General features: G+C 35.6%; 3 protein-coding genes and 1 pseudogene across 11 annotated transcripts; 2 read left to right on the top strand and 2 right to left on the bottom strand.

The window, feature by feature from the left end:
• The first annotated feature begins 1,751 nt into the window (after window positions 1-1,751).
• On the top strand, window positions 1,752-2,366 carry LOC132799411 (uncharacterized). Its single transcript, XM_060811216.1, has one exon. The coding sequence runs from the start codon at window positions 1,752-1,754 to the stop codon at window positions 2,364-2,366; it is 615 nt and encodes a 204-aa protein (XP_060667199.1).
• Window positions 2,367-3,128: 762 nt separating this feature from the next.
• Window positions 3,129-11,427, top strand: LOC132805396 (FRIGIDA-like protein 3). Of its 7 annotated transcripts, none has more exons than XM_060820274.1 (4): window positions 5,853-6,184; window positions 6,636-6,808; window positions 7,230-7,694; window positions 8,557-11,427. In XM_060820274.1, exons 1-3 carry the CDS (start codon window positions 5,872-5,874, stop codon window positions 7,647-7,649), a joined length of 906 nt encoding a protein of 301 aa, XP_060676257.1. In that variant the 5' UTR covers window positions 5,853-5,871; the 3' UTR covers window positions 7,650-7,694; window positions 8,557-11,427. The 7 variants fall into 7 exon arrangements, 5 of the variants coding, with proteins under 5 accessions (XP_060676259.1, XP_060676258.1, XP_060676257.1 ...); XM_060820272.1 differs by having other exon boundaries at window positions 8,547-11,427; XM_060820273.1 differs by lacking the exon at window positions 8,557-11,427 and adding an exon at window positions 7,920-8,027.
• A 1,493-nt stretch (window positions 11,428-12,920) lies between these two features.
• On the bottom strand, window positions 12,921-17,036 carry LOC107408886 (TPR repeat-containing protein ZIP4-like; annotated as a pseudogene).
• Window positions 17,037-20,509: 3,473 nt separating this feature from the next.
• Window positions 20,510-25,624, bottom strand: LOC132805395 (FRIGIDA-like protein 3). Of its 3 annotated transcripts, none has more exons than XM_060820270.1 (5): window positions 25,254-25,622; window positions 24,966-25,050; window positions 22,217-23,284; window positions 21,593-21,765; window positions 20,510-21,171 (listed from the first exon to the last, which is right to left on the bottom strand). In XM_060820270.1, the coding sequence occupies exons 3-5, from the start codon at window positions 23,262-23,264 to the stop codon at window positions 20,752-20,754; spliced, it is 1,641 nt and encodes a 546-aa protein (XP_060676253.1). In that variant the 5' UTR covers window positions 23,265-23,284; window positions 24,966-25,050; window positions 25,254-25,622; the 3' UTR covers window positions 20,510-20,751. The 3 variants fall into 3 exon arrangements, with proteins under 3 accessions (XP_060676253.1, XP_060676252.1, XP_060676254.1); XM_060820269.1 differs by having other exon boundaries at window positions 25,396-25,622; XM_060820271.1 differs by lacking the exon at window positions 24,966-25,050 and having other exon boundaries at window positions 25,396-25,624.
• Between the last annotated feature and the right edge of the window lie 1,060 nt (window positions 25,625-26,684).

Raw genomic sequence — 26,684 nt, 5'->3', positions numbered from 1 at the left:
ATAATAGCTTTCTTCCTATTGCTTGTCGTCTATCTATTCTTTTAAAGCCAATTAAGTGGTTTCTTTAAAGCAAAATTATTAAAAATCACTATTATATTTTTTTTAGCCAAACACTATCGAATAATTTTATCTTCTTTGCAGCACTTTCAAAGATCTAAAAAATCACTCTCAAATACATAACAGTCTTATTAAATAAACGATTTGATTATTTTAGAAGCTGGTCCCTTGTAAGCCCTAGATCCAAAGAACATATCGTTCGGGTTTTTTTTTTTTTTTAATTATTTTGGTTGAAAAGAACCTATCGTTAAATTTTGAAAAAGTTATACGCTTTGGCATCCAAATTATTTTGCAAACTCACCTTTGTATTTTTAAAAACTACACTAACTCTTCTATTTTATGAATTTTGCAAATCTATCTTTGTATTTTCACAATCCACCTAAAAGTGCCTCATGAGTTAGAGATAAGCATAAACTGCTATGAACAGACCAAATTGAATTGATTTGGTTCGATTTAATATTTGATTTGTAATTGATTGGATTCGATTTGACCAATTTTTAACCCAAATGATCCAATCATTAATATTATATATAATTTTTAATATTTTATTGTAATTAATTATAATTTTAGTATAATTTTATGCTTTTAAATTATTTTTGTCAAATGTATTAATAATCAAATTCAAATCATTAAAAAATAATAATATTTCTTTAAAAAATAATTATTCAAAAATTATCGAAGTTAGGTCAATTCAGTTTTGTTTGATTCTTTTTTTTTTTTGGGGCAAAAAAAGGGGGAAAAAACCAACTACTTGAACTAAGGCCCACACCTACCCTGAATTTGACGTTTAATGCAATGTCATATTTTTTCTTTTGCATATATAAGTTGAATTTATTTTAAGTAAAATATATATATATATATATATATATATATGTGTGTGTGTGTGTGTGTGTGTGTGTGTGTGTACGTTGAATTTATGGGAATATAGAAATGTCAATTACAGTAGTTAGATGAGAGTTTGACAATTTATATGTACAGTTATATTTAGATGCAACTCTTTGCTCATTAGAATTCAGTTTCAAACTTTAGAATATAAATAATTATTGGCTAAAAAAAAAAAAATACAATCATTTTAGCTAAAACTAAAAATTATAGATTTTCGCACATCTAACTTGTATATAAAATATTTTAAAAAATGTTTATCAAATTTATTTACTATAGATAATGCTAAATTTTTTTCTAAAAAAAACTTGCTTATAAAATATTTATATAATTTGTTTATCATATGACATAATAAATTATGTGACATTTTTTATGGATATACACACACAAATATGTTAACTAACCCTATATTAACACTTTTCAAGTTAAAAAAACAAAAAAAAAAAAAAACCTATATTAACACTTTTTATTTGGTAAATATTTTTAATAAATATTATGATATGCGTTGCATTAGTGTAAATTTTTGCTGGTTTATTATTGAATTTCATTTAGCCATTACTTATACATATCTAAATCATATGAAAATTTTGAACTATTAATTTACTATCGCATTATTTAATAAATAAATTTAATTTTGTTATTTATTATTAATAATGATATTTTTTGAAAAAAACTGTATAGATAATATAACAATTGACTATGCTAACTGCGTTTTAACTTTTTAAACTAAATATTAAAAAAAAAAATGAACAGTTTCTGATAAAGTATTAGATAGAGATGACATGTGAATCCCAATAATTATATAGCATAATATGGAGGGAGCTTGGAAAGGCACAGAGTCATCGACCAGAAGACTATCGGTCAGACAGAAAATCCTTAACACCGCTCTAGCCCTTAAAAACTGGAATAGGAATGTTTTTGGTTTTTGTCAATCTAGAGTTTCGGACCTCGAAGATAAACTCCAACGGATACAAAGAATTAATCCAACTGATGATAACTTGCTTGAAGAGCAGAGTTTACAATGGGAACTAGATGAGTGGAGAAAAAGATTAGAGCTTCTGTGGCGACAAAAATCAAGAGAATTGTGGATCAATGTAGGTGACAGAAACACCAAATTCTTCCATGCCTCGACAGTTGCAAACAGGAAGAAAATTTTTATACCTGCCCTGAGAGATAGTAATGGAACCTGGAAAACAACTAGGAGCGAAGTGGGAAATCTGCTAGTAGAAGAGTTCATAAAGTTGTTTAAGGCAGACCATTTAAGGAGAAGTGAGAGGATGGGAGAGTTTATCCAAAGTTGTATTACTTATGAAGATAATAGATCTTTAAAAGCCATCCCTTCAGAAGCTGAAATCTGGAACGTGGTGAAAGGGATGCATCCTACTAAATCTCCTGGGCCCGATGGAATGTCTGCAGTATTCTCCTAAAAATATTGGAGCATTGTCGGAAATGATATCACAACCTTGGTTCAGAATGTGCTTAGGTCAGGATGGCTACCAAGAGACCTCCACCGCTCCTTTGTGGTCTTGATTCCAAAAGTGATCGGTGTGTCGGAATTCAAACATCTTAGACCGATAAGCTTGTGTAACATGGTGTATAAGATTATCTCGAAAATCTTATTTGACAGGATCAAGCCGCTGCTTAATAAGATTATTTTGCCAAATCAATTGGCCTTTATTCTCGGTAGATGGATTGGGGAAAATTCCATCTTAGCTAATGAAATTTTGCACTCCATGAAGCGGAAAAAAGGAGTGGAAGGTATTGTAGGTATTAAAGTGGATATGCAGAAGGCATACGATAGGGTTGACTAAGTCGTTATGACCAGGATCCTCATCTTCTTTGGTTTTAAGGACAGATTCGCCAAGCTTTTCCGCAACTGCATTTTCTCTGTTTCGATGGAGCTTTTGCTTAATGGTAGCGTTTTCGGGAAAATTCCTATGGAGAGAGGCCTCCGGCAAGGTAATCCTTTATCTCCCTTTTTATTTATCATCTTAATTGAACTGCTATCTAGGATGCTACACTCTTGGGAATTTGATAGGAAATTTAATGGTGTAAAGCTCGTTCGTCTGGCCCCTCCTATTTCGCACTTGTTATTCACGGATGATATGATCATTTTTTGCAGAGCTAATTTGGAGGAGGTTAGAAATGTCCAAAACTGTCTTCATTTGTATTGTAAGTGGACTGGCCAGGATTTTAATAAGGATAAATCTAGCTGCATTTTTTTCTCATAACGTTCCCGCAAGGACAAAAGCCTTGATTAAGAGATGTTTGGGAATGAAAGAGTTTGACAAAAGAACAAAGCATCTAGGTTTGTCGATGGTGGTGGAGAGGAATAAGTCTCTAGTTTTTTAGGACCTTAAGGACAAGGTGGAAAGCAAGTTTAAAGGTTGGAAGGCTAAATTGTTATCTCAAGCTGGTAGAGCGACTCTAGTGAAACACGTTGCCACGTCGATTCCGGTCTATACCATGTCTTCGATCCTTCTCCCTAAAGGGTTGTGTGAGAGCTTAGATAAGATGGCTAGGGGTTTCTTATGGAATAACAACCAGAGAGATTCTAGAGGTTTTTATCCAATCGCTTGGAATCGTACCTGCCAACCGAAATTTAATGGAGGTTTGGGCATTAGAAAGCACTGGTCTTTCAATGGAGCCTTGATCGCCAAATTAGGTTGGAACCTCGCCACCAAGGATAATTTACTTTGGGTGAAGGCTTTTAAAGCAAAATATTTTCCTCATTCTTCTTTCATGAATTGAAAAAAGAAAAAAGATTGTTCCTAGTTCTGGAGTGGAATCATGAAGACTAAACCTTTACTTGCTAAAGGTCTATGTTTTAGAGTGGGCAGAGGAGATTCTGTAAATATTTGGGAGGACCCTTGGGTTCCTAATCTCCCGAACTTCCTTTCGAAACCAAGAATTACTTCTGAGTCCACTATAGGAATGGTTAGCTCGTTAAAATTAAGCAACGATCAGTGGAACCATGATTGGCCGGAGAGTCTCTTCGAGTATGAGTCGGCCAAGTGCATAAAGGAAAATTTCTGGGCTAATAATGATCAAGCTGACAAAATCATCTGGATAGGGATCAAATCTGGATCTTTCAAAGTTAAATTGGCTTATAATATGGATGTTGAAGGTGAGGTTAGAAATGAGCAGTGGTGGAAATTCTTGTGGGAAAGCAGGATCCATAAAAGAACCAAGTTTTTCCTTTGGAATCTGGCCAATGTAGGGCTTCCTCTATTCTCTAATCTGATTTTTAGAGGTTTATCTTTGGACAATGTGGAATGTCCTCACGGTTGCCAGGCGGTGGAAACGGAACTCCATCTCTTCTTCCACTGCAAAATTGCCAAGAGATTATGGTTTGTGAGCCCGTGGGGTATTAGGTGGAAGAGTTTCGATAACCATGATATTTTTACCCTCCTTAAGTGCATTTCCAACCTGGAGGCTTCCCTTCCAGTTCATCAGGAGGACAAGGCAAATTTCTTCATGTTTAGTGCTCTCACCCTGGAACATATCTGGTGGATTCACAACAAAGTCATCCATGGTGGCCGAGCGGAGGGTTTTGAGCTTGCTCCTGAAGTTGTGATGAAAAGATTCAAGGAGCTTAAGAATGCCATCAGACATGATGTTTCAGATAGGCATCCCCAGACAATAGACATTAATCGTTTTCTGTCTGGCTGGAGAAAACCACCTGAGGGTGTTATCAAGCTTAATTCAGATGCTGCTGTTAGAACCTCAGGTAGTCATCTGGCGGTGATAGCCAGAACTAGCAGAGGTAAAGTTCTTCATATCCAAGCTTTTAAATCGAATGTGAATGTCCTAGAAATCACATAGCTAAAAGCTATTTTGAAAGCCATTCAAGTGGCGAAATTCTTCAATTGGAGCAACATTTAGTTCGAATTCGATGCGTTAAATGTGATCAAAGCTCTTCATAATGACGATTTTAGTAATCTTCACTGGGCGACCGAACCCTTTTTCAATTCCATTTCTTTGATTTTGGACAATTTCAGTTCTGTTTCTTTTTGCTGGGCCCCTAAGAAAGCTAATGCTTTGGCCCATTTTGTTAGCCATTGGGCTGAGAGCCGAAATATATATGGCCCATTGACCTAGATTGGCTCCCGCAAAATTGGTTCCGTTATATAGTTCGGGAAAGCGCTCTTAAGGACACTCCCCGAAACTAGGTTTTTGCTTCTGCCATCTTTTGGTTTCTAATGAAACTCCGTTCTCAGCCCCAAACAAATTAAAAAAAATGGTTAGATACGGTCTCAACTTTGTATAAATAGTATTTTCAAGAAATTTGATAAATGTTATTATAAGCGGCACCGCAGTGCTGATGTGGCACAATTTTGAGAGCACTTCTAAATTCACTAAATACCCACAGGCGCACCAAATGTAGAATGGTCTTTTAAAAGCCTTCCTGGCGTAGGCGTGACTCATCATGACCCATTGCTGGCGAATAGTTAAAAAGGGAGTGCCCAACAAAAAGCAAAAGGAAAGGAAGGCTGCGATAAAACACACACTCTTGCTTGTCTCAACTTTCCTCTCTCTCTCTCTCTCTGTCTGTCTCTGTGTCTATGTAGGGATTGCGGAGTAGCTAGCAGCCACACCACACATTCACCCAATCCATCTCAACGCTATGGATTGATCGTTTTCTCGGCGAAATTCTCAATTTCTGACCCAATTGCTCGGTATATCTCTCTCAATTACTTTCGGCTCGCTTAGATATTTGTTTGGTCATTGCTTTGTACTCAGATCGGGGTCGTTTGTTTCCTCGGAAAATATCTCCATTTTCTTGCGGAATTGGTCAAATTTTCGTTGGTCGGATAAAGGGTAGGAATTTTTTCTCTTTTTCCTTTTTTGTGTGTCGGGCTCGATTTTGTGAGGAAATTTTTTTCCGCGGAAGAAGGACTCAACCTTACTTGAAATGGATGACCCTGCATCATGTTGATGGAATGTCTGAGCATTTTGTTAACAAACCTAGATATAGTCTCTGCTTCTGAGGTAATTACAGAAGAGGTTAAGGTGCGGGCAAAGGCAATTGCTGAAGAATGGAAGCCAAAGTTGGATGCCCTTGATATGGATGCTAGCAATGGGAACTCTTTAGAGGCTCATGCATTTTTGCAACTTTTGGCCACTTTTGGTGTTCAATCTGATTTTGATGAGGAAGAACTATCAAAGCTAATACCAATGGTTTCTCGTCGTCGCCAAACAGCTGACCTTTGCCGTTCCCTTGGATTGTCTGAGAAAATGTCAGGTTTGTCTTTTAATGTGAATGCTACCTAGCAATGTGGATTAAATCTTACCATGTTATTAAATATAGATTATAGCCAATTTTGCAAATATAGATTATTACTGAACCTACACACCTAGCTTTTGAAAATGAGTCCATAGCCAATTTCTTTTGTTCTTTAGAATGCCTCTTATTTTCATCCTAGGTGACTAATACAAAGTAAGTCAATGTATGTGGGTTTTGCATTTGCATATTGTGAAGAGGGTCAGCATATCAGCAAAACTCACTCAGTTTTTTTGGGAAAGTTTTGGTGGAGCTACTTTGGCTTGGATGAGACGATGGACCGACAAGAAGAGGCTTATATGATTTGGCTTGATGGATCAGACAGAAATACCAAGTCTAAAGAAATTTTTTCCAACTATTTTAAAATTCTATAATTTTCTAAAAGCTTCTTCTGTTCTCTTGGATTCTGCAGGTGTAGTTGAAGTACTTGTAAATAGTGGAAGGCAGATTGATGCTGTGAACTTGGCTTATGCGTTTGACCTCACGGAGAAGTTCTCACCTGTGGCTCTACTTAAATCTTACTTGAAGGAGGCAAGAAAAGCTTCTTCACCTGTCAAACCTGGAAATGCATCTCCCACTGTACAGGTGCATGATGATTCTCAGCTTTCTTGAAAGTAGTGGTTTGTTGATTTTTGATTGCTTTTATTGAGGGATAAGAGGACACGGCAAGAAACCCATAATTGTGTTCAGACATAGTAATGAGTATGTTCCTTGCCAAAATATCCTTTAACATATGTCTCAGTGCTACTATAACACAGTATCTCTGACTCTGCCATTATTGTTAGATGGCTCCATACTATGATCTATTTTGTATTTTTCCATTAAGAATATTGCTTTGGACACAATGTCAGTTAGTGAGATTGACCTTTGGACAGTATACCAATGTTTCCATCAAACCATTTACCATGTGCGCTGAGGTGGAGGCTGGACAGGGTTTGGAGAAAGAATAGCATTTGTTTTTGCAATGCAAAAGGGACATTCCTAACTTATTTATTTATTGTTTCAGAATGAGGTGAATGAGCGTGAACTGACTGCACTTAAGGCTGTGATCAAGTGCATTGAAGAGCATAAGCTTGAGGAGCAGTACCCTGTGGATCCACTTCAGAAACGGGTTATCCAGCTGGAGAAAGCCAAAGCAGACAAGAAAAGGGTGACTGAAGCTGCAAAGCCTCAACCAAAGAGACCCCGAGCTAATGGTGTTGGATATGTGCCTCGTGTTACTAATATTGCTGCTGAAAAGAATTTTTATCCTAGAGTTGCCGATAATAGGTATCCACAGTACATGTATGAGAGGTCGTATGTTTACCCTGGGCCTAATGAAAACCATTGCCCCTCTCTGCTGGGTTCTGCTACTTACAACCTGTCTCCTGGTCACAGCAACTACTTTGCAAATGGCTACCAGTACCAAACCGCATATCTTCACTAGGAAGTAAAGGTGGCGAAATGGTGACTGATCCTCTCATTTTTAACGGTTAGTCTTTAACCCTTCAGTTCGCTGATATCCCAATGTATGAATGAATTTAGTATTTAAAAAAATGAACAAAAAAGAAAAAAAAAATTGAAAAAACTCAAAAAAAAAAAAAAAAAAGTCTTGTTAATTTGTTAGTTGATGTATGAAGAATATATTTTGATCCTCTAATATATGCACTTTGTTTTTCTTTTGTATAAGGGATTATTATATCTTGATTGCATGCAGAGATCCTGCATTTATGGAGATGGCCATAGGACGGAAAGAAAGTGGGATTCTTTCTTTCTTCAATATTTAGAAGTGAAAATAAAAGGAAGCAATTTTATTTAGGGTTAATTGCGCTTTTGAACTTTATCGTTTGGTTGCATTTTGAGTTTCTAAGTTTAAAACAGTACAGTTTAGGCCTTCAAATTTTGATTTGTTGCCTTATGGTCTGATTATAATTTTTATTTTTTAGCTAATAGTGGTCAAAGGTAAGAGAGGGAATTAAAATGCAAATCTTAGAAATTAGAGGGGTCTAAATTATGACAAATTAAAATTAGAGGGTTTAAATTGGAAGAAATTGTGTTTTAGTGGTGATCATGTACGATGGTATTGGTACTGTTAAAAACATCTCCAATGGCATGGCATTTGGGCATATGCTATTACCAAAATATGTTTGTTTTGTGGTAATATGGTCAGTTTTACCAGGTTGCTTTGAGAGTTCATATTATCTAGAAAGGAATTTAGTTTTGCAGTGATGTCAATTCGGTTAAGCATGTGAAAATTTGATGTCACTACTGCTATATATAATCCTTTGACTACTTTAAATTGGATTTAACATAACATTTTCTCTCATCTTTGTAATCTGTTCAGCTACCTGCAGATTCTCTGCCATGGAAGATACTCAATCAGTTTCTACACTGATAGACACTACAACCTCTAAGATACAACAGCTTCAGAAAGCATTTGCTGAACTTGAAAGTCACCGAGCAATAACTCTTAACTTGAAATGGAAGGAGATTGAAGAACATTTCCATGGGCTTGAGAAGTCCTTAAAGAGGCGTTTTCATGAGTTGGAAGATCAAGAAAAGGAGTTTGAAACCAAAACATTGGCAGCTCGTGAAATGTTGGAGAAGAAGGAATTAGCGAGAGAGAGAGAGAGAGAGTTACAATTGGAAAATACAGGACACAAAACCCTAGAAAACATGGCGGCGAACAAGACAGTTGATGTGCCATCAAATGAAAAACAGACAACGACCATGGCGGCGAACAAGACAGTTGGTGGGCCATCAAATGAAAAACAGACTGGGCAGCACGAGTATCCTTTTCAGCTGTTCGAAGACTTGGGTGTTGGGCTCGCCGGCCACTCGGCCTTGTACTTCGCCGACGGCTTCGTCAATATCCCGGCCGCTACCGCTACTAGGGTCGTCGTTGGCGGCTTCCAGGCGTTCAAAATGAACGCCGCCAGGTTGCCTGCGGATGCGGGAAGATTTGCCGCGTTTTGCGGCTTGACGACGGCGTTCGATAGTTACATTGCACGGGCTTGCGGAGTCAACGATGAGTGGAACTTCGTCGGCGCCGCGGGAGCTGCCTCTGGGCTCGTACAGTGGCGTGGTGGTCTCCGATCATCACTGGGCTCAGCTCTCTCTGTTGCTGCTGTGGCCATCCTGTTTCAGACTTTTGAGGTAAAAGAGTAATTCTATCTAATTTCTATCAGGCTTTTTTATCATATATATGTATATATAATATGTTTATTTCCTTCTGGTTGCTATATATAATATGTTTATTTGGAATTGTCTTTTCTAAAAATTTATGGATTTCAATATAATATGTTTATTTGGAGTTACTTTTTGTAAAAACTTATGGATTCTGATTTTGTTGGATCAACTTATATTAATATTTAAACTCTTGTATTTATCTTTTTTTTTTAATCTTATTTAATAGTCTATTAGCTAGGATTATTCCCTTTATTTAAGTGAAAATAAAGGTGAAAATAAACATTGTGGTCATTTATTTGATCCATTTTAATAAAAAAAAAAAGCGAAAATAAAATTGAAATTTAAACGATTCAGATATGTGGCTTTACATTGGGTCTGAGCTCATTCCAATTCAAGTTGTGAGGAAAAATTGATTGATTTTCAATTTTTATTTAATTTAAATTTTTTTGTTAGTATTATTATTTTTAATTAAAATTAATGGTATTTAATTTCCCGACAGATCTATCTGGCTTTTTATTTTTATTTTTGGTAAAATAAAAATAATGTCTTAATTTTTTGATATTTTAATTATTAGATTGTTATTATTATTATGTTTTTTTTACTTGTCCTTTGTTTTCTAGTTGTTGCACATATCCTCTTTATGCTTATCCTCTAGTTCTACTGCTAGGGAAGTCTCAGAGTCTCACACTGGGGTTTTATTTAATTAATTAATAAATTTATCAAAAATAAAAATAAAAAGCCAGGTAGATCTACCGGAAAATTTAATACCATTAATTTTAATTAAAAATAATAATACTAACAAAAAAATTTAAATTAAATAAAAATCGAAAATCAATCAATTTTTTCTCACAGCTTGGATTGGAATGAGTTCGGATCCAGTGTAAAGCCACAGATCTGAATCGCTTAAATTTCAATTTTATTTTCGTTTTTTTTTTTTATTAAAATGGATCAAATAAAGGACCACAATGTTTATTTTCGCCTTTATTTTTACTTAAATAAAGGAAATAATCCTAGCTAATAGACTATTAAATAAGATTAAAAAAAAAAAGAAGATAAATACAAGAGTTTAAATATTAATATAAAACCCACAAGGAACACAATGTTTGATCCAACATAAATTAAAATTCATAAGTTTTTACAAAAAGTAACTCCAAATAAACATATTATATATGAAATCCATAAGTTTTTAGAAAAGACAACTCCAAATAAACATATTATATATAGCAACGGGAAGGAAATAAACATATTATATATATGATAAAAAAGCCTGATAGAAATTAGGTAGAATTACTCTTTTACCCCAAAAGTCTGAAACAGGGCGGCCACAGCAGCAACAGAGAGAGAGCTAAGCCCAGTGATGATCGGAGACCACCATGCCACTGTACGAGCCCAGCGGCAGCTCCTGCGGCACCGACGAAGTTCCACTCATCGTCGACACCGCGAGCCCGTGCAATGTAGCTATCGAATGCCGTCGTCAAGCCGCAAAACGCGGCAAATCTTCCCGCATCCGTAGGCAACCTGGCGGCGTTCATTTTGAACGCCTGGAAGCCGCCAACGACGACCCTAGTAGAGGTAGCGGCCGGGGTATTGACGAAGCCGTCAGCGAAGTACAGGGCCGGCGAGCCCAACACCTAAGTCTTCGAACAGCTGAAACGGGTACTCTTGCTGCCCAGTCTGTTTTTCATTTGATGGCCCACCAACTGTCTTGTTTGCCGCCATGGTCGTTGTCTGTTTTTCATTTGATGGCCCATCAACCGTCTTGTTCGCCGCCATGTTTTCTAGGGTTGTGTCTTGTATTTTTCAATTGTAGCTCTCTCTCTGTGGGAATCAAAAAAGGAATTGCCTCTGGTTTTCGTAGCACGTGTCCATTTTCAATTATTATTAGGGAAAATTTTATTGATCCCTCTGGTTTAACAAAACCACATTTACCTCTGTAAAATTATTTAATTCATCATTAACATCCCTAGATATTAACATTGATTAACAAATTTTATATTTTAATTTATTTAAATTACAAAACGTCTATTTTACCTTTATATAGATTAAAATTAACATTAATTCAATACTTCATCATTTTATCATTGTATCATAATCTTGTTTTTGGTAAATTGTATTACAATCTTTTTGCTAATGTGTATCACAAATTATGATATATATTACCTTATACATGTATATATATATTAAAAAAAATTATTCTAACAATTTTGAAAATTTTAATATTTATATTTATTTTATTAATTATGAACATGAAATGAAATATCACGTATGAAATACTTACTAAAATAAATTCAAAGCTTAAATCATTATGTTCAAACGAATATGTGTATAAAATAGGTAACATTGCAACAAAACTAAAATGCACATGAGAGATTGTTTATGACATAATTTACAAAGTATAAAAACAAGCAGAATTGATAAAACATAGGGAGTGATATTAATTTTTTTGTTAAAAATTTTTTTTTCTTTTTTTATATTAACTTTTTTTTTTAATCTTTTCAAATTTTCACATGCAAATCTCATTTATTTTTTCAGTAAAACATTCATATTTAAGATTAGATAAATTCAAACTAAACGATTGAATATCTTAAAGTCTAACCAATATCGCTATTATATATATATATATATATAGTTTATGGTAGAAAAATATGACATGAATTGCCATATATTTTGCTATTTAAGATTTAAAGTAATAGATATTGTTATGTATAAATAAATATTTTATTAGTTTTATTATTATTATTTACAATAATTTATCCTTCTTAGCATCTCATATCCAGATATGAATATGAGAAATTTATCAATTGAACCAACTTTTTTACTTAACCCTTTATCATTGTTTGAATATCTATATATTATATGAGTAATACTACATGCATTAAATTTTTTTACCAAAATTTTAGTAATAAATTAGATGGTAATTTTTTAATGGTGTTAAATTGATATTGCTATATATACATGAAAATGTAAACCATTTAAAAGATACTAAATCATGAATATCAAAATTTTGATAAAAAAATTTGATCACTCTATATTTATCCATATTGTATACATGCTTATCATTCATAAAATATGTTCCATACAAATTTGAGTTTTTTACTTGTTATATCACTGTGTATCCCATGGCATATACCCAAATTTATTTATTTATTGCATTGACTAAAATATGAATTTATTTATTTTTAGATGGAGACAGAGAGATTTAAATTAAAAATTAAAAACAGTGATAAATGATTTTATCACTGTTAATCAATCTATTTTTTTTATAAAATGTATTACTATTTATGATTGTTTGTCATAATCATTAGTGAAACTCCAAATGAATTGATTCATTTAAAATAATTTGCAAATTAAATTGTCATATGGACATATAAAATGTATTTGGTAGTAATTTTTTTTCTCTTACAAATGCTTTTATTTTGTGGCGTTGTTTTCGTTCAATAGCATATCATAAAACAAACAAAAAAATAAATAAATAAATAAATAAATTTTGAATTAAAAGGAGTAACATAGATGTAAAATGAACATACATATAAAATTTATCAATTGTAATAAATACTCAATTTTTTTTAGTGCTGTGTAAACACAAATCGTTGAATTCAATCCTTCTCCATAAGAAAAGGATGTTTTTTCTTTTGATGTTTTACGGTTTTGTGTTTGTGGAAACAAAACAAGTTTTTTTTTTTTTTTTCTTCATTAGTTTCTTCTTTCCTATTAAAAGATACGAATCGCTAATGTCCTGTACATTTATAGATTCATACAGTGAGCTGAGACCTGTTGTCGCCATCATTTTGCACACAAAATTCCTTCCCCAAGCCACCAACAAAATCCTCCATGGATAGCCTGCAAGTCTCCATACTAGGAACTTGCTTAGCAAGTTCCAGACCAGTATTCATCCATTTCTTTCCCACATCAATCTGACCTAACCGCATTGGCAGTGCTGCCCTGTTCCAAGCCGTCGTGGCTAGCCATTTTCCCTCTTCAATGGGATACTCACCGTCCTTCAAACCGACCATTACTCGGTACGCTTGCTTGTACATTGCATGCAATGCTTCATCATCTGTTTCACCCTTGCGTATGCTGGCTATTACAATGAGCTTCCGGACAATGAGAGCCACATTTTGGTAATCCGGGGATGGTGATGAAAGAAGAGCTGAAAGGCACTCATTTAGAGCAAAAGTGGCTATTTCGTAATTTGGCCATGGACCCTGTGAGGAGCGGAGGCCAATCTGAAGGAGGTATCTGGGGTTGCACACCTTTGAACTGGCGAAGCCCTTCACAAGGACTAATTGTGATCCTAAATCGTTGAGCCGTCCTTGTATTTCATAGGCGCAGAAGGTGTATATGAAGAAGAGATCGGGCTCAATGTTGCTAGCTTGATCATCATTAAGCCGAGTTCCTGTTGAGTTTGTCTTCAGTATCTGCATCAGGGCAAGAAATGAACGCCATTTTAAGGTGATCCTCCGTTAAACCATAAGACATAGGCCTATCATTTCGACAGTCAGTTTTAGCTAGACAAAGATGGTTGCAAGTTCTATACGTTACTTAATAATGTGCTGCAAAAGAACCATTCAAGTCACAAAATGCTATATGAATCTAAAAGGCAATTAGTTATTTCTTACCTTCCCTGCTCTATCTAGCAATTCGATAGCTTGTTTTACTTCACTGTCAGACAATGCAGCATTTTTCTGATTCTCTGAAGCAATCGTGGCAGATACAGTCAATATCAACGATTTGCAAACCATGATACTGTTTTCTTCTACTTCCCAATCAACCAGAAATCCATAAAATTTGGATGCCAATTTCATGAAATGGGAACATAACTCAAAATTCCTCTCCTTCCCTTTTTGTCCCTAAGTTCCATGAAGTCACGCAAACCAATTCCTTTCCCGTCTTCCAACCTCACCTTTCCCAAAGAAGCAATCAGAGCCAACCTCAGATGCACGATTATAAGCCCATTTAACAAACTTGAAAACTTCCAGTTCATTGCCAGGCTCTTGAGTTAGGATTGTAATCAAGGTACGTAGAACTACAACTTCTGGTGTTGGCATGGATTTTCCATTGGCATAAAAGTTAAGGAGACTAGATAGAGCAGCAACAGCAACAGTAAGAGCACGGCAAGCTACAGCTTCATGCGCAGCAAGGGAGAGAAAGTCTGGACTAAAATCAAGGCAAGTTGTCATTGCTTGAATCTGATTAATTGAACTATTCTTGTCGTTCTTCTGCAGATAGATCTTTAACTGCATAATATAGAAAAGCTATAAAGTTGCTCATAACTTATTAAAGAATTTTGTTGCAAAGATCTGAATAAATTGTGGTTTTAGTACTCAGTACAAATACATAACTAAATATGTTTTACAAGTTAATGGAGAAGACATATTTATATAATGTTGTGTAAGAGAACCTTCAGGAAGGCAGCAGTAATGTTGGGTTCAAGCTGTAGAGATGAAAACAAGGCATTATTAGAAGGTGAACTTTTTTGTAGATTGCAAGCAAGATATCAGTGATCTTAAATACCAGAATTCCAGCTTCTTGTACGCATTAGAATGTACCTTTTCTGCCTCATTGATGTATTCTTGAGCTTGATCAAGTTGAGAGAGACCAAGGTGGCAGAGACACAAAACTCTGAAGCCCTTGGCTCGGAGTATATTATTCTCTGAATCATATGGAACATAAAGCATTGATTTTTCGAAAATCTCAGCACTTGTTTCATAGTCTTTGGATCGAAAATGATCTGCAGCGCTGTTAATAAAAGAAAGTAAATAATCGAAATTTCGTAAAACGAAAGACTTCAACTCACGAGAATTGATCAATGAAATTATAATGAAAGCACAAGATCATAACTACCAAAGTGAATCGCAAGCTGGGCCGACTAGATAGAAAAAGCCAAATATGACTCGACTATTTCTTTAACTTCTGTTTTTCACTCATTGGGTGGAATTCATACCATGTTTTACCCTGCCCTTGTCAGAAACTCGTCCTCGATTGGAGTTCAAATCGAAACTTATAATACTTAATTGGAATTATGCAAAGAAATTACAAGGCGTTAATTTATTTAAGATGGTTATTAATTAGCCCACAGTCCTTCAACATGCTCATAGGGAAATAAATCTAATAAGCCACTTCAATTGAGCATGGAAGCGATCATTCAAATTCACGTTAGGCAATTCATTACCAAAGCACGATGAATTTCAAAAGACAAATAAGCATAAAGAATTACGAACTTACCAATTCCATAGTAGAGCATGCATAGCCACCCTCTGCTTCCCGGCTGCCTCGCCGGAGAAGAGTGCTACGACCCTCTCATCCGACACGAGCTCCGCCACCACTTTGGCCCTCACCCTCGCCCCCTCACCGCCACTTCCACCATCCCCAACCACCTTGTGGGCGACCCTCACGGCGGCGCTGGCACTGATGTGGCACCGCCCCAACAGCCCCAGGAACACCCCCTTCGCCGTCTCTGCTCCGGCCGTCCCAGCTGCCTGAAAGTAAGCCTCTACCGCTGATACCCAAACGCCCTCCGGAATCCCCTTATTTACCACCATGCCCCTTAGCTCCTTCTCCGCCTCCATGAACCTCCCTAACCCCAACCATCCTTTCATGGCCAGCACGGGAAGGCTTGGATGGTGGTGTTCCCCACTGTCACCATCTCTCAACACCTTCACGCACTTGATTACGCTCTCGTACTCACCCATCTGCAGATGAATGGCTGAGACGAACCGAAGCGTCTTTGATCTCAAATCCTTAAGCTCATGCATCTCTTCCCGTGTTCTCGCCGCATGCAATCCTTTCTCGTACAAATCCAGAGCCTCGTTCATCAGTCTCAAAGCTTCGCTCAGGCCACCACTCTCACTCTTGGCCAGCACGGTCTTCCCGAACATCATGTACTGGCTCGCGAGCGCTTTGTAGTGTTCCGCCAAACCGAATAGCAAGGTCCGCGCCCGGTTCAGCAACGTCATCGCAAGATTCTGATCCGAGATTTCCCATGCGGTTCGAGACCTAGCAATGCTCAAATCCAGCAGCAGTTTTCTCTCCCCAGCATCCGTGATCGTGTTGAGATCGAAATTCGATACCAGATCCGTGGCTTTCTCGAAGCAGGTAGAAGCAAGATCAAAGTTCCGAAGCTCATGCCAGATCAATCCGGTCTTGTGGTAGAACGAGGCGGACTTGATCACCGGAGAAGGAACACTGCTCACTCCGCCGGCGACAGCTAGTAGGTCGGCGGCGATATGGCGGAGCTTGGCATGCTCTTCGGCGGAATCTTTCCTGGAGGATGAAGAGGAGGAGGGATAACGAGAACGGATGGAAGCAGCATTGGAGAGGTCGATGCAGGCGTTCCAGAGGCGATAGCTGAGCTTCCATACGAGGAGCTTGAGGGAGTTCGGGAAGGGAGCGAGTTGGCTAAGCTGATTAAGATATTTTCTGAGATCATCGGAGATTGTTACCGGTAATGGCTTTCCCAACGAGAGATTTTCGGCTTGCTTGATTGAGGACTCGATTTGAGAGACGAGATGAAGATGATGTTGCTGCTGAAATTGAGAGTCATGGTGGCCTTGCCGGTGGTCCGGCGACGACATCTCGGCGATCTTCATCTGTTTCGGAGTAGATAGATTACACAGAGAATAATTTCTGAAATTTTGAAAAGCACATCCAAAAATGTGAATTCGGAGGAAAAAAAAATACAAAAAATACAAAAAAGCAGCACGGCGCTGAGCTTTGGATACGACGCACTGAATGATGTCGTACAAAATAGGCTCCCAAGTCCATAATGGGCTAGGTGGATTTGGACCGATGTGAGCCCCTTCCAACTTCCCTTTTTTTTTTTTTTTAAATACTTCTTTTTACACTACTGTTTTCCCTTCTTTGAATTTCCAAAAATGCTTTGTTTTTTCATGACCAACAAAAATACACTTTTTCATTAAAATTTTGTTAGATCTTGACAAAACAATATTAAAAACTGAATTATTTTCTTATACCATAAATGAGAACATTTAATCTGTCCAAGTAGGGCAGAATTCATTCATAAATTTTATTAAATATAATTATATTTGATAAAAAAAATATTAAATTAATAAAGTATTCAACTTTTAAAACATTTATTAAAATAAAATATACAAAAAATGATTAAGGTTGGAGTTTTAAAGGATATTTAAATCTCATTTGTCACATAAAATTATATTTTTAAAAATTAGATAATGTATATGTGAAAATTATATTACATATAATGAATAAAAGTTATATGTTTTTACTATGAAAAAATTATTTTTAAAGGTCAAAAGTATGTTGTGTTCTTATTAATTGAATATATTTATATTTTTCGGTTAAAATATATTGAACAATTTAATATTGTTCAGTTGATATATACTGAAATTTAATATTTTTTAATAAAATATTGATCATGTGAAGAAGACATTAATAAATAAGAATATTTTTGAAATTTGTATAGAAGGTAGTGGGAAAAAAAATGATTGTATAAATCCTTTTTCTCTTTTTCTTTTTCATAATATATTTTGTTTTCCATTTCAAAATTATATTTTTAAAAATTACATAATGTATATGTGAAATTTATATTACATATTATGAATAAAAGTTATATATTTTTGCTATGAAAAAATTATTTTTAAAGGTCAAAAGTATGTTGTGTTCTTATTAATTGAATATATTTATATTTTTTGGTTAATATATATTGAACAATTTAATATTGTTCAGTTGATATATACTGAAATTTAATATTTTTTAATAAAATATTGATCATGCAAAAAAAAAAAAAAATTAATAAATAAGAATATTTTTGAAATTTGTATAGAAGGTAGTGGGAAAAAAATGATTGTACAAATCCTTTTTCTCTTTTTCTTTTTTATAATATATTTTGTTTTCCATTTGCTGTTAGTTAAACGTTGATATTATTTTTGACGCACCTAACCTAAGGCTTGCTTTAAATTCAACAAGACTATTTTTCCGGTTTAAAAACAATTATTTACCTCTCCAATGGTTTTACAAGATTTTCATTTACCTACGTTATTTTTACGTTCACACTTTTATACTTGACATCAATTTTGATCATTTGCACTATCTATTCGAGTACAATTGACATTTCAAAACCAAGTCGAATTAAATAAAGGCAAATCACATGGATGAAATAATTATAGCTTGTTTAAATAAGATTACTACTGAAAAAACAAACAAACAAACAAAAACAAAAAAGGGTAATACAGGGAAATGTCGGTATTTTATTTTAAAATGAAACTAGGGGCAATCCATCAAGAAAATGAAAAAATTAAAAATGAAAATTCAAGTTGGCAAGACACTCTGCGGCATTTTATATTAATGTTGAGTCAGAAAAAATTTTTAATTTTGCAAAAATTTCTTTACGACTCCACAACAAGGATGATTCAAGTGATTGTCTCCATTAATACAAGAAACCACATTGCTTAAATCAAGCTCCACACCCATACTGAATGGCTAACTTTTAGACCATAAACAACCACCAAACTTCCTCACCCATACTTGCAATAAACCCAGCAATCCAACTGATATAGAATGAGTCTTGTCGCATATAATGAAACGTATGTGTTGGTCATTCAGTCAATGCCGGGCAATCTTTCTTATTTAGACGTGCTCAAAATTTAAATCCGCATATAAGACTAAAAGAGAAATAAATAAATAAATAAATAAATAAATAGCATTCATATAAAAGGAACAGTGTGTCTCAAACCAAAAAAAAAAAAAAAAAAAAAGGTGTCGAAGAAGGATGAGGAAAGAAAAACAAGAAGGGAGGAACGGAAAGTCCATATCTCGTTTAGCAGTTGGAAGAAAAGGGAAAATCCAATGTGGGAAGATTGAGAAATGGAATGAAAAATTAGATAAGCAAATTTAGCCATAAGAAGACTTTATTCTTTTGTATGTTTCATCTCATGGCAAAGGAAAAGATAATACAGTTTACCAAAAGAAAAAGGAAAAAAAAAAAAGAAGGGAAAGAAAATATATTTTATTTCCTTCCTATAATAAGAGAGCAATATTAAGAGAAAGAAAGAAAGGAATGGGAGAGAGGAGAAATAATGAAAAGTAAATAAATAGTTTGACAAAAGGACCAAGAGCAAGGGGATAAATCATACAATGAAATTAATTAGCGTAAATTGTAATCTAGTACCTCTAATTCGGAGAAGATGCATTTCAACCTACGTTTCAATTTGTTGCGTTATACTCTAATTAGATATTTTGACTACCAATAACTAAGAACTATCTACTTGCAAATACCATTTTTTTTTTTTGGGCCAAAACTTGCAAATACCATTTTAGCATTACTATTTTTAAAATTTAATATTCACATAAACTTTTCTATAATAAATGTCAATACCAATAAAACATTTTAACATTTGACTTTCGACGTACTACAAAATAGCACTTCGAAATTATAAAACCACCGAAATTATAAAACCAACATTGGCAATGGATCCCACTTCAGTTTTACCTTTATCAATTAAAAAACAAATTTAAATCAAAATCGTATTAGTAAATGGTGTGAGCCCCATAAACTCTACTACAAGGGATCTGCTACCAAATTTTGCCAATAGCAAATTCAGTGTCAAAACAGGCACAAAAATGATATTGGCAAAATTTACAACTCGCCATTAGGAGTGAAAAAAAAAAATTGGATATTATGCTATATTTTGGTAATAGCATATGCCCAAATGCCATGCCATTGGAGATGTTTTTAACAGTACCAATACCATCGTACATGATCACCACTAAAACACAATTTCTTCCAATTTAAACCCTCTAATTTTAATTTGTCATAATTTAGACCCCTCTAATTTCTAAGATTTGCATTTTAATTCCCTCTCTTACCTTTGACCACTATTAGCTAAAAAATAAAAATTATAGTCAGACCATAAGGCAACAAATCAAAATTTGAAGGCCTAAACTGTAATGTTTTAAACTTAGAAACTCAAAATGCAACCATACGATAAAGTTCAAAAGCGCAATTAACCCTAAATAAAATTGCTTCCTTTTATTTTCACTTCTAAATATTGAAGAAAGAAAGAATCCCACTTTCTTTCCGTCCTATGGCCATCTCCATAAATGCAGGATCTCTGCATGCAATCAAGATATAATAATCGCTTATACAAAAGAAAAACAAAGTGCATATATTAGAGGATCAAAATATATTCTTCATACATCAACTAACAAATTAACAAGACTTTTTTTTTTTTTTTTTTTGAGTTTTTTCAATTTTTTTTTCTTTTTTGGTCATTTTTTTAAATACTAAATTCATTCATACATTGGGATATCAGCGAACTGAAGGGTTAAAGACTAACCGTTAAAAATGAGAGGATCAGTCACCATTTCGCCACCTTTACTTCCTAGTGAAGATATGCGGTTTGGTACTGGTAGCCATTTGCAAAGTAGTTGCTGTGACCAGGAGACAGGTTGTAAGTAGCAGAACCCAGCAGAGAGGGGCAATGGTTTTCATTAGGCCCAGGGTAAACATACGACCTCTCATACATGTACTGTGGATACCTATTATCGGCAACTCTAGGATAAAAATTCTTTTCAGCAGCAATATTAGTAACACGAGGCACATATCCAACACCATTAGCTCGGGGTCTCTTTGGTTGAGGCTTTGCAGCTTCAGTCACCCTTTTCTTGTCTGCTTTGGCTTTCTCCAGCTGGATAACCCGTTTCTGAAGTGGATCCACAGGGTACTGCTCCTCAAGCTTATGCTCTTCAATGCACTTGATCACAGCCTTAAGTGCAGTCAGTTCACGCTCATTCACCTCATTCTGAAACAATAAATAAATAAGTTAGGAATGTCCCTTTTGCATTGCAAAAACAAATGCTATTCTTTCTCCAAACCCTGTCCAGCCTCCACCTCAGCGCACATGGTAAATGGTTTGATGGAAACATTGGTATACTGTCCAAAGGTCAATCTCACTAACTGACATTGTGTCCAAAGCAATATTCTTAATGGAAAAATACAAAATAGATCATAGTATGGAGCCATCTAACAATAATGCCAGAGTCAGAGATACCGTGTTATAGTAGCACTGAGACATATGTTAAAGGATATTTTGGCAAGGAACATACTCATTACTATGTCTGAACACAATTATGGGTTTCTTGCCGTGTCCTCTTATCCCTCAATAAAAGCAATCAAAAATCAACAAACCACTACTTTCAAGAAAGCTGAGAATCATCATGCACCTGTACAGTGGGAGATGCATTTCCAGGTTTGACAGGTGAAGAAGCTTTTCTTGCCTCCTTCAAGTAAGATTTAAGTAGAGCCACAGGTGAGAACTTCTCCGTGAGGTCAAACGCATAAGCCAAGTTCACAGCATCAATCTGCCTTCCACTATTTACAAGTACTTCAACTACACCTGCATAATCCAAGAGAACAGAAGAAGCTTTTAGAAAATTATAGAATTTTAAAATAGTTGGAAAAAATTTCTTTAGACTTGGTATTTCTGTCTGATCCATCAAGCCAAATCATATAAGCCTCTTCTTGTCGGTCCATCGTCTCATCCAAGCCAAAGTAGCTCCACCAAAACTTTCCCAAAAAAACTGAGTGAGTTTTGCTGATATGCTGACCCTCTTCACAATATGCAAATGCAAAACCCACATACATTGACTTACTTTGTATTAGTCACCTAGGATGAAAATAAGAGGCATTCTAAAGAACAAAAGAAATTGGCTATGGACTCATTTTCAAAAGCTAGGTGTGTAGGTTCAGTAATAATCTATATTTGCAAAATTGGCTATAATCTATATTTAATAACATGGTAAGATTTAATCCACATTGCTAGGTAGCATTCACATTAAAAGACAAACCTGACATTTTCTCAGACAATCCAAGGGAACGGCAAAGGTCAGCTGTTTGGCGACGACGAGAAACCATTGGTATTAGCTTTGATAGTTCTTCCTCATCAAAATCAGATTGAACACCAAAAGTGGCCAAAAGTTGCAAAAATGCATGAGCCTCTAAAGAGTTCCCATTGCTAGCATCCATATCAAGGGCATCCAACTTTGGCTTCCATTCTTCAGCAATTGCCTTTGCCCGCACCTTAACCTCTTCTGTAATTACCTCAGAAGCAGAGACTATATCTAGGTTTGTTAACAAAATGCTCAGACATTCCATCAACATGATGCAGGTTCGACGAAGGCCCAGTAAGGTTGAGTCCTTCTTCCCATCCAAATTAGGCACATCCATGCGGTAAAAATCTTCCAAAGAGTCTAGGACAAAACAGGCAGGGTTAGCTGCAGCTGTCAATGCAAGTGGAATTTCCTCCCTTATTGCAGCAAGATTCTTTCGATTATCAGATATAAATTTGTGAAGTCCTTCAGAGTCCATCTGTTTGCATAGTTTCACTAACTGGGGATATGACTTCACCTCCACATTCCTAGTTTCAGAAAATTTCATTTCTTCAAAGTTGCTTTCAGAAGCCATTACATCTGGTGGTTTCTCTTCCACACATGGTAGCCCTCCCTGGCCCTCATCAGTGACAACATCTGGATCCTCAGAGGATATTTTCCTGTGCTTCTCTCGAGCAGCAGCAATTGCAAATATAGCAGCATCTCTCTTCTCTTGGAGGCTTTCCAGCGAAGCTTGTTCCATGGCTACAATAGCTGATTCCTTCTTCTCCAACATTTCACGAGCTGCCAATGTTTTGGTTTCAAACTCCTTTTCTTGATCTTCCAACTCATGAAAACGCCTCTTTAAGGACTTCTCAAGCCCATGGAAATGTTCTTCAATCTCCTTCCATTTCAAGTTAAGAGTTATTGCTCGGTGACTTTCAAGTTCAGCAAATGCTTTCTGAAGCTGTTGTATCTTAGAGGTTGTAGAGTCTATCAGTGTCGAAACTGATTGAGTATCTTCCATGGCAGAGAATCTGCAGGTAGCTGAACAGATTACAAAGATGAGAGAAAATGTTATGTTAAATCCAATTTAAAGTAGTCAAAGGATTATATATAGCAGTAGTGACATCAAATTTTCACATGCTTAACCGAATTGACATCACTGCAAAACTAAATTCCTTTCTAGATAATATGAACTCTCAAAGCAACCTGGTAAAACTGACCATATTACCACAAAACAAACATAATCAAATATTAGCATGAGGATGTACAATAATTCATATTATATATATATAAGTAAATTCAATCTGGATTCTGACATGTGGTATCAACATATATTGGTAATTCGATTGCTTTTCCAGCACCACTGGAGGTAAAACCATTAATCATAACATCATAACATATCATAATTGTCCCTCTTGAATAAATACCCCAAACAATAAGGGTACATCACATCAACAAGTTTGACAAAGAAAAGTTAATGAACTTCAATAAATAATCCAATAAAAGCCACATCCATAAAAGCTACCGAGCATAAGAGACACAGATCCTGATCTGTCCATATGTCTTGAGTACTTATTTGCTATATGATCCTCTTCCTTCCAGGGTTTCCACAAGTACTTCCCAAGAAGAACCTATTTCGTCTCCAAAACAGAACAAATTTCACTACTTAATTAAACTACAACATTCCTGACTTTGTGGACCATACATAAATAAATCCCCTTCCCTTGTCCAAAAAGGTGCCCAAGGCATTTTCAAGAGATAACACCTAGAAAATGAGAAAGTGCACACAGGCTTAACAAAGACCTTTTTATCACTACCCACGTTGCTAGTTTATAAGCCTCTTAGCACCTGTCCAAAAGCTAATGCCATCGAATAGTTTGAATTACTGTAATTAGTCAAATTTCATAAATATCCAGGAACCAAAGCAATGATTACTAAAGATCACTGGCAAAACAGATACTTATCTCCAATGAAAAGAAACCATTGCACAGCAATACTATGAAAGCAAAACTTATTTTATGAAAAAATAAAAAATAAAAAAAAAATTTAAACAGATTAACATATTTAACTTTATGTGCACCTTGGAACAAAATTTACATTTTTCAGTATTGCACTGGCAAAAAGTAATGACTTCAATGAATGTCCAGTGATGCCTTTCCATTTTCATCTGACTTCACTTGGTGTACACATAATGCCATTTGATTATCGAAGCTCGACAATCAACAATGCCATGCATAGCAGAAATTAAATGTAAAAATTGCAAAAATCTCATACTTTCTCTTTTTGCCACACATGCCTTCACATAGACACTTAACCTAAATATTACCCTCACATATGCAGACTACAGAAACTCAAATGACAGACTTAATCATTACTTAATGTAAGCTTGAAACAAACAGTACTTCATACGGCCCCTCCAAGACAATCAACCTATAAAAAGTCCGAATACTTTATAGGAAGAACATACAACTGAAAAATCCATTTTCCAGCCTCAGTAGTTTCTACATCCTTCAGACACCTCTCTGATCATCTTGATTATATAACTAACATCGATTATAAAACCCAAGAACTACAATTACGCAAGCTCAAATGAAATAAGTCAAATTAAGGGCAAATAAAAAACTGAGATACATACATGGCTACGCAGGTAGCTGAGCTACAAAAGATAAACAAGAAGAGTGAAAAAGGCTTTTAACAAAAAAACAACAAAAGAATAACTCACCAATTATATAGCAAGCTTGGATTTTGACAACAAGTATACCAACTAAGAGATCTCGTAACGTCAATTCACCAAAACATTCAAAACCCTAAACAAAACAAACCAAAAAAATCAATAAAAGGGGGAAAAAAAAAAAGAAAAAAAAAACATAAATTTTAAGATCCAAATGCTACGAAAAGCAGAAGAAATTCCCCAAATCCTGCAAACTACCCATTTCGCTTCCGCGGAAAAAAATTTCCTCACAAAATCGAGCCCGACACACAAAAAAGGAAAAAGAGAAAAAATTCCTACCCTTTATCCGACCAACGAAAATTTGACCAATTCCGCAAGAAAATGGAGATATTTTCCGAGGAAACAAACGACCCCGATCTGAGTACAAAGCAATGACCAAACAAATATCTAAGCGAGCCGAAAGTAATTGAGAGAGATATACCGAGCAATTGGGTCAGAAATTGAGAATTTCGCCGAGAAAACGATCAATCCATAGCGTTGAGATGGATTGGGTGAATGTGTGGTGTGGCTGCTAGCTACTCCGCAATCCCTACATAGACACAGAGACAGACAGAGAGAGAGAGAGAGAGGAAAGTTGAGACAAGCAAGAGTGTGTGTTTTATCGCAGCCTTCCTTTCCTTTTGCTTTTTGTTGGGCACTCCCTTTTTAACTATTCGCCAGCAATGGGTCATGATGAGTCACGCCTACGCCAGGAAGGCTTTTAAAAGACCATTCTACATTTGGTGCGCCTGTGGGTATTTAGTGAATTTAGAAGTGCTCTCAAAATTGTGCCACATCAGCACTGCGGTGCCGCTTATAATAACATTTATCAAATTTCTTGAAAATACTATTTATACAAAGTTGAGACCGTATCTAACCATTTTTTTTAATTTGTTTGGGGCTGAGAACGGAGTTTCATTAGAAACCAAAAGATGGCAGAAGCAAAAACCTAGTTTCGGGGAGTGTCCTTAAGAGCGCTTTCCCGAACTATATAACGGAACCAATTTTGCGGGAGCCAATCTAGGTCAATGGGCCATATATATTTCGGCTCTCAGCCCAATGGCTAACAAAATGGGCCAAAGCATTAGCTTTCTTAGGGGCCCAGCAAAAAGAAACAGAACTGAAATTGTCCAAAATCAAAGAAATGGAATTGAAAAAGGGTTCGGTCGCCCAGTGAAGATTACTAAAATCGTCATTATGAAGAGCTTTGATCACATTTAACGCATCGAATTCGAACTAAATGTTGCTCCAATTGAAGAATTTCGCCACTTGAATGGCTTTCAAAATAGCTTTTAGCTATGTGATTTCTAGGACATTCACATTCGATTTAAAAGCTTGGATATGAAGAACTTTACCTCTGCTAGTTCTGGCTATCACCGCCAGATGACTACCTGAGGTTCTAACAGCAGCATCTGAATTAAGCTTGATAACACCCTCAGGTGGTTTTCTCCAGCCAGACAGAAAACGATTAATGTCTATTGTCTGGGGATGCCTATCTGAAACATCATGTCTGATGGCATTCTTAAGCTCCTTGAATCTTTTCATCACAACTTCAGGAGCAAGCTCAAAACCCTCCGCTCGGCCACCATGGATGACTTTGTTGTGAATCCACCAGATATGTTCCAGGGTGAGAGCACTAAACATGAAGAAATTTGCCTTGTCCTCCTGATGAACTGGAAGGGAAGCCTCCAGGTTGGAAATGCACTTAAGGAGGGTAAAAATATCATGGTT

Source organism: Ziziphus jujuba, chromosome 9 (assembly GCF_031755915.1).
Source record: "Ziziphus jujuba cultivar Dongzao chromosome 9, ASM3175591v1".
NCBI classification, from domain to species: Eukaryota; Viridiplantae; Streptophyta; class Magnoliopsida; order Rosales; family Rhamnaceae; genus Ziziphus; species Ziziphus jujuba.
Note: the sequence above shows the minus strand (reverse complement) of the source record. Positions and strands in the feature narration are given on the sequence as shown.